The sequence below is a fragment of the Vanacampus margaritifer genome, chromosome 7, assembly GCF_051991255.1.
Source record: "Vanacampus margaritifer isolate UIUO_Vmar chromosome 7, RoL_Vmar_1.0, whole genome shotgun sequence".
Classification (NCBI taxonomy): Eukaryota; Metazoa; Chordata; class Actinopteri; order Syngnathiformes; family Syngnathidae; genus Vanacampus; species Vanacampus margaritifer.
This window is the reverse complement of record NC_135438.1, coordinates 8,864,084-8,872,627: the sequence shown is the minus strand read 5'-3', so window position 1 is coordinate 8,872,627 and position 8,544 is coordinate 8,864,084. Positions and strand designations below refer to the sequence as shown.

Sequence of the window (8,544 nt, the reverse complement as noted above, 5' to 3'; positions counted from 1 at the left end):
TCTACAATCTTTTTCCTGCCTGTTACAATTGCAAGAGCATAACAAAGACTTAGGAGGTGCCTGTCGTGACTCACAGTTTACTTTAATTACTGCTCATATTCTGGGTTCACTGGGTTTATTTAAGCAGACTCTTTACATCAGGGATAACCAACTTAAATTATGTGTGTGTGTGAGATGTATGACAAAAATGCCATTTTTAATAAGGATAAAAATGCATGCTACATGATTTATTATTATTATTTTATAATACATTTCTCATTGCATGCAATGCATACTGTACAGTAAAATCTTCACTATCCTAACAACATACACTCTAAAAACAGTGGGGTCAAAAGTAACCCAATTATGGATCAAAAATGGACCGATCCACTTAATGGGTCATTTTGACCCAACTTTGAGTCAAGAAATTGATCTTTTAGTGTAGAACAATGCATAAATATTGGGTCAAATTGACCCAAGTAGCAGATCGGTCCATTTTATATATATATATATATATATATATAAAATTGAAAACTTGTGAGTATTCTGGCGATAACATGTTTATGATTTCCTCTCTCCAAAAAACAAGCAAACAAAAAGCATTCAAAACTGTTATTTATTTATTTAAATTATCCAAGTGGCCATTCAGGTTGTGGTCGCGGGCTTTCCAGTTGCCCATCCCTGCTTTAAACCGTCCATGTCGCCTACAACCAATCAAGTCATTTTGGGCGAGCAGGCCTGACTTTAAGTTTGCCACTTGCGCCCCCATCTGGTGAGACGTGTAGGTGCGTCTTGTATCAATAAATTAGACTATATTGTAGGAAATTTATGTCAGTAGTTCAATTGATAATGTGAAATTGAGTTCTATTCTATTTCTATACTGCTTAGATGTCCATATTTTATAGATTTACTACACACACTCGTCGTGAAAAAATTATTGATTTTATTTTTGTCTTATTTTGAACATTACAGTTGACCACGATGGGAAACACCAAATTGACTATCTCAAGAAATGGAAGTATTACATACGAAGAAAATCAGGTAAATTAGGTATAGGAATTGGCCATCTTAAAATGCGTTTAATGCATGTGCTATAAAAGTAGCGATGAGGTTTTAAGAGGGGGGCGGGGGAGGGGGCAGCTCTCTTTGACAACTGTTTCCCAGTACAGTAATCACTTATTGATCACAGAGGATACATTACAAATTGACAACTTATCCAGGAGGTCACAATGAACCACAGGGAAACATCTAAAGAACTGCAGGCCTTGTGCAAGTTGCAACTGCGATTTCTGACCATGAAGATCACCGCAACCCCCAGCATAAAATGTTCAATGCCACTTCTAGGGAATTTGGCAAAAGTGGGCTGTGTTGACAGGTCAATGTGACAAGGTGGCACTGGTAATGCACCGTCAAGCTAAAAGCTCCTCTTTACTCTCTCGACTCTAACCAGTGACTTGAAAATGCTCTCAGCTGTCTCCTCTTAAGAAATAAATGCACTGAAGCAAAAAAAAAAAAAAAAAAAAAAAGCTTCAACGCTTCAAATTCTGAAAATACTCAAATTGTTTGACATGGAAGTGAAGTGAACTGTAATCTGAGAGTAAAACTGTGTTGAACTTTGAGGCCCATGATTAAGTTAAATTGAGATAATTATGAGCATTATGAAAACACTCAAAGCTGTTCTCCAAGTTTAAGAACTGCGGATCCCAAATGATACACCAGGGGGCAGTATATACCCATAAAGCACTAGCGTGATCTTTGCAAGCAAAATTTCCTGCCTTTAGCTTTTGAAATTCATTGAAAAATCTCTATGGGGGACTTTATCCAGTCATCTTCAATACCACTTATCTTTACTATTATAAAAACAATTTTTCGAACAAATGCATTTCGTTCTGTATAGTGTTCACTGTTCACCATGCATTCACACCGCTATTTGTATAACAACCAACTTCGAATCTACAGTATTTGTCCACATTATGTTTAGTTCCTTTAATGTGGATTTCAGCAATACTGTTTACTATTTTATATATTACATATAGATTTGATATAATTGTTTGGTTAAAATAATCTATTGGTTGCAGGTGAGCTGGAGTTTGTCCCAGCTGACATTGGACTCCGGGTGGTCTTGTCATTAGCCAATCACATGGATACAATAATATGCTGTTAATTACAGTTGATGTTAAGTAAAATTAGACTGTGGAAAAAAAAACAAAAAAAAGTCTACAAATTATGTTCTCTTGCTATAACGCAGTTCACCTTTCGCTGCTTTGCCGTTTTGCGGATTTTTGTGTGTGCAATTTTGCATGTTTTTTTTAGTAGTATGCCTCTTTAAAAAAAAAAACTTAAGGTTTGAACGTTAGAAATGTGTATAAAGTGCATGGTGAAGGTTTTTACAGCCTCAAAACATATATAAATGTGAAATTAAATAAACCTGACTTCTTCGTATTTTTGGGAACATAACCCTAGCGATAATCGAGGGAACACTGTATTATGAAGAAATGCCACAAACGCCACATAATCCAATAAATTATGATTTTAATTCAAAACTGCAGGAAACCCGTTTCCAACAAGTGATGAGGGTGCACATCTGAGAAACTATGCATACTTCAGTAAGTGCTCCTTTTTTGGTTAGCAACAGAATTCAGCTCGGCAGTTAAAAGGGAGTTTGCAGTTTAGAAAATACAAACAATATATATATATATATATATATATATATATATATATATATATATTTATTTAGAATATTATTAACATGATCTTTGGAAAATGTCTTTCTCTCTTTATGCATCACATCGTACTTTTTAGCTGTTGTTTAAAAATACAACGCACCTTGACAAAAATAGCCCATCAGAGACTGTAGAGACAAAAGTCTCGATCGATACGTTAAAAAAAAAAAAAATCTAACCGAAACCCATAAATGATGGTGTCCATTTAGAAAGCAATAATTAACTGATAGTTCATTTTCCTCATAGCTTTTTTTTCCAGTTTCTCATCCCTTAATCAACTTACTATTAGAATTTACTCCTGAAATTTACTATAGTGTTGACTTGAAGTCTTATGGCTTATGCTTGTTGCCATTGACATAAGACAATAAAGAAACAATCAAACAAAGCTATTATATTTGACCCAGTTTCAGGAGACATGTTTGTTTATAGGCTAAGGTGACAAGCTGCTCCCTTGTTGTCGCCACTCAACAGTGCTAACTTCCTTGTTCACGTCAATCAGAAAGTAGAAACAAAATCATAAACCTTTGGACCGTACAAGCAGCACTACCTTGGTCTTTATCAGCAAAATACCTCACTGTTACTAAACCAGACAACAGTTAAATAATAATTTTATTTAGGAGCGCCTTTCATGCCAGCTAAGGTCGTCTTGAAGTATGGGTCAAAAGAGAAGTTAAAAAAAGCATCAATAAGACAACAAAAGAATAACAGAAACAGCTAATCAGAAAAAAAAAGCTGCAAGCGAATATGTGGGTTTGAACAATGAGTTTTTGTTTGCTTTTTAAATATTGTGAGGGAGTTCAGGCAGTTTTGGAATACAGAAACCAGCAGACGTTGAGCGGAGGGTGCGGAAGGGTGTGTTCATGCAAGAGGTCACAGACGTAAGTTATGGAGAGCTTTGTAGGTGAGAGGCGGGGTTTTGTAAAGGATATGGTATTATAAAGCCAGCCAGTGAAGTTGATTGAGAAGAGTTGTGATGATCCTGGCTGCCAAGTTCTGGATGATTTGGAGTTTGTTTCTGAGTTTGGAAGGGAGACCAGAGAGGAATAATTGATCAGGGATGTGACATAAGATAGTGGATCAGGATTTCAGTGCTGGATTGAGACCATGATGGGCGAAGTCCGGAGATGCTGCATAGAGGGTGCTGTAGACACTCTTGACTTGGGTGGAAACCGTCGATGGGGATTGGTGGAGCAGGAGTGAGTTGTGACTTGGAGATGGTGAATCCTGAGCCAATGAGTAGTGCCACAGTTTTCTTGCCATTTATTATTTTGATTTGCATTATTATTTATTTCATTTTTATTGATCCAGATCATACTGTTAAGATTTGTTGTGGAGGACCCAAATGCAGGAAGGCAAGATAATTTTACAAAAACAGGATACTGGGGTTGATCAAAATACCAAATTAAGCAAGTCCAACAAATCAAAGAAACCAAACAGTCATTGCAATGGGGAAAATGAAGCCGGAGGCGACGTAAGATGTTAGAGCAACAAATAGAATGAATCAGGAAAGACGGAAGGAAAGCAGAGGAACTAAATACAATCAAAGTGACGAGCCTGGACAATACAGGTCGCTGAGGGGACCTGATTGGTTGACACAAGGGACCGGGCTGACGAGAACAGGTGGAAAACAAAACCTAACAAGTTAGACATGAGCAAAGAAGAAAGATGAAAAACAAAATCTAAACAAAAGAAAGTCAACAAAACCATAGATCCTGTTTTCCAGCCACGTGTCGAGGGAAATGGTACGAGTCCCAGGGGCGAGACTATAGCAAAAGCATCCAATGGTGACAGAAGATTGAGCCCAGAGGTTGATGCTGAAGAGATTCTAATCACACTAAATGCTTAGGAATTAATTAACTCATTTGCTCCCAAAAACGTATAAATACATATATATATATATGTATGTATATATTTCATGCTAGAGCATACAGAAGGCTTCACTGCAACCTCTGAACTGAAGACAATGGTTGAAGCAATGATAGTTATAACCAAAACGGCCAACAGGTGGCAGGAGAGTATAAGGGATCAACCTGGGCCATGTTGCAAAAAAGCTCCTGGTAGGTTTCATGTTTTCATAGCAATAGAACACAATATTCTGTGGGCCTTGCAAAATCAGTCGAAATCCAGTAAAACAGCCGGGAGCGAAGGGGGTTGCTTCAGTGAAAATGAGTTAAGCAAAACCTTCATTGCTGCATGACAACAAGTAGGGTGGATATCAACAGAAATGTCAGCGAAGGGTGAAGAGATCCAACATCATTCCCAACATTGCCTGTGAATCCCTGAGGCTTCAGTCCATACCCGCCTAAGAATTCAGCGTCAGACGAATTGCATGCAATTTGTCTTCCAGATCCGATGCTCATCAGGGTACAGTTGAAGGCCCCGGTGGGATTCCCTTCCAGCTGACTGCGAATGGTTAACCAGCCGCCTTCTTCTACACTTTTAAAAGTGTTATGCCTTACGGGTCCCTCCGACTGATTTTGAGAAGACCATACGACGTCTCCATCCGCATAGACGCCGCTGAACGTGCAGACCGGACCGTCCTTGGACAAAACACCTTTGACCGCCCCGCAGCACTCTGAGGAGCAGACCATCAGGTTGGAATCAATGTTTGCACTCAAACATTTTACACGCTAAAAACGATGACAAAAACACACCAAAATGGGGTAATTTTAACCCAATTACCAATTGGGTCAATATGATCCCAAAAATGTTGTTATTAATTTGACCCAACTTTTTAAATGAAATGAAATACCCAAACAGTACCCAAGTGGTGGTCACTTCCTTTTTGACCCACTTAATTGGGTTTTTTACAATAACCCAACTTTGTAATTGTTGTCTAACTTGAGGATTTATTTGCAAGTCATTATTAAAATCATCCGGGTTTTTAAGACTTTAAAACTACATTTATAGTTGGCCTATTTCACCTCTTTTCTACCTAGATCTGTTTATCTGTTTACATTTAGATTGACTTACCGTTTAACAGGCTTATTTAATGTTTATAGAAAGCCATTTCATTCATGAGGCAAAAAAATATCCTTTTAAAGGCAGACACAGGCACTTAGCGTTGCAGCAAAATCAATACTGGACATTTAGCAACATGTGCACATCTGATGACTAAGCGGTTGAAGCACCCAGCAGTTTCGGCCTCTATAAATGTCAGTTGTGACAAACAACAACACACCATCAGGTCCACATGACTTTTCAGTAAGGTAATGTTCAATTAAAGGGGTCCTGGAAGTGGGTGGGAGTCCCAAGGGATTATAGCAAAAGTCAAGTAAATACTTGGGTTAAGCAAGTCATCCAATCTTGCGCAAAGTTAGCCACTTTGCACTTTATCTTAGCATTTAACTCCTTTTTTTTTTTTTAATGGGACTAAAACAAGTGTCTGTATTGTCTATTACATGTTTGTGTATTTTATTGATTAAACGCGGAACCAACATGAAGCTCAGTTACTGTTTGACCAGCTATCAGTTAGCTAAACAGTGAAACTAATGTACTGTAGTTTACTGGTGACTGTTGGTTTTCTACTGATGTAGTTCAAGGCTCGAAAGAATTTCTTTTCTGTTATCAATTACTTTTTTGAGCACAAATGTTCTAATTTTGTGGAGCCCTTTTTTTTTTTTTTTTTACAGTAAAAGTACAGAACTATAAAAATCTATTTGTTTTCATTTGAATATAATCAAAAAAATTGTATTTGTTAAATTCAGATTGCATATAGCAGCAAACTATATTTTCTTAGAAATAAAGCTGAATTGATTTTATTTTTAAATGACTAACGCAATTTTGATAACATTTATTGTACAGACCTCAAAAGTCAAAATCAAAACTTAAGACTCTTGTGAAAGCAATAACATTAATGGTATTATAAATATTTTATACTATATTAATGTACTTTTAATCCTTTTAGGCCACTCCCCCTGGTTGACAAAGGCTGCATATAGTAATTCAATTCTGGTTTCAGTTTAGCGATTAGATTTACTCTCCAGCGTCCACACATTTATTAATTTGCCTGCTATTTTACTGTGCAAAGTTGGATACACATGTTTGTGAAAAGTGTACTCCATCACGCAAGCACTTGATTGATTCCCTCTTAAATGTGCTAGCCGTGTCAATCTTAGGTTAGCATAGCAATTAGCATGGCGTGTAGTTTATTCACGGAAAGTCTTCTTTCTGTGGCCATTTTGTGTGAGTTCAATGTAAATGGGGTACATTTGTTGATACATTAAATGGAACGAAAATCTCGTGGTGATGTTGATGATGTAGATTTGGACTGACCTTGCAGTTCTATCCAGCTGTATCCATGTGACATTCCCTGGTTTGAATGCACTTTGCACATGTAGCGGTTTAAGGCCCCGCTATCCTCCGGCTGCACTTTTGTAAAGATGAGCGACAGCTGGTCTTTTCTGTACTCGCAGCGGAAGTCACTTTTTGTATTTTTGCTGTGGTGCAATTCCCCATCTTTGTTCACTTGACACAAAGGCTTGTGGTTTTGGGACCACTCCATATGTTTGACTGACAGCCCGCCGCTCCTTGTCGACACGTTGCAGTTTATTTCCACCGGCTTGCCACAGTCGGCTGTAACATTGCTGACGCAAACCAATCCTGTAAATGAATGCAAGAAAATGCAATGACAATTCATAATTTGTCCTGATAGCCTGAATATCATTATCACTGTAAAAAAACAACAACAAAAAACTGAGACTCGCTTAGCAACTTAGCGACCAAGCCTGAAAATGCATGTCACACTATAGGCCTATTTAGGACTACAAAAACCACATTTATTTCCTAATTTTGGAATGGACCCCTGGGCCAAAATAGGTACCTGTAAGGGCCTAGCCCACCAGGAATTCTCACAGTGCTTCAGATTGGCCACTCCAGGCCCGCCTACCATACCCGGATTCAAACCCACAACCTCTGCACTGTGAGACAGATATGCTAACCAGTCCACCACCATGCCGGCCTGGAAATCAAATTTTTGTTTAAAAAACAATTTAACATTTTATTTTATGATGATTTTGCCCAGCGAGAGCGCTATGCCAGCGAGCTGTGTACGATTTATTGTTGCTTCATGCCATAAAGGAGACTCAGCTAATTAATTTCAAAGCTAATGTACAAAGTAAAAACACCGGCAGGAAAATAGCTTTTACCATCCATCGATTGGAAAAATAGCAATATTATAACAGTAATAAATCAACAATAACAGCACATTTTGTCATAGCCTGTCAAGGAAATGTGCCGGTTGTGAAATGCTCATCCCTATCACGCCGGACAACGATTATGCGTGAAACAGCTAGATTGAGACATCGCCAAAATAAATAAGGACAAAGATAGATACATACCTTTTGTGGCAGGAGTCAATTCAATTAGAAAGCCGACAAAAAGCAGGCTTGGGAACTTCATCCTTGCTCGTCCGCACTATAAAAAGGGAAAATAGTTTTCAAAAGACTGCAGCTTTCAGTTTCGTCACAATGCGTCACTTCCCCGCTCCTGAGTAATCATGGTTATTGATTAAACCATCATAAAAACATAAGCAGGGATTCTCACATGGAGTTGTTGCAGCGCGGTGAGGTTGTCTCGTCTGGGCTTTTAAATTGTTGGGTGTGTGTGAGAACATGAGCATTCTAAATTCTTTTGATGGGGCACAAAAAGTTGCAATCAAAGGGCACTTTGTGTTGTAGTCCATTTCTGCCAACTTGTAGAACAATGACTGCTAATTGTTAAATTCCCAATAAAGACTTGGTTCAGGGCTCCCTCTAGAGTTTGGCTGTCAAATTCATTGGAGTTCAGAGGTCACTTTTATCCCAATTTGATGTTCTTTTTTCTCTCTCAACATTTACATTTG

At 38.0% G+C, this 8,544-nt stretch overlaps 1 protein-coding gene across 1 annotated transcript; it reads right to left on the bottom strand.

Annotated features, from left to right (window-relative positions):
• Positions 1-3,949: 3,949 nt before the first annotated feature.
• LOC144055208 (uncharacterized) lies at positions 3,950-8,276 on the bottom strand. Its single transcript, XM_077570997.1, has 4 exons — positions 8,247-8,276; positions 8,042-8,117; positions 6,978-7,304; positions 3,950-5,277 (listed from the first exon to the last, which is right to left on the bottom strand). Exons 2-4 carry the CDS (start codon positions 8,100-8,102, stop codon positions 4,886-4,888), a joined length of 780 nt encoding a protein of 259 aa, XP_077427123.1. The 5' UTR covers positions 8,103-8,117; positions 8,247-8,276; the 3' UTR covers positions 3,950-4,885.
• Positions 8,277-8,544: the final 268 nt, after the last annotated feature.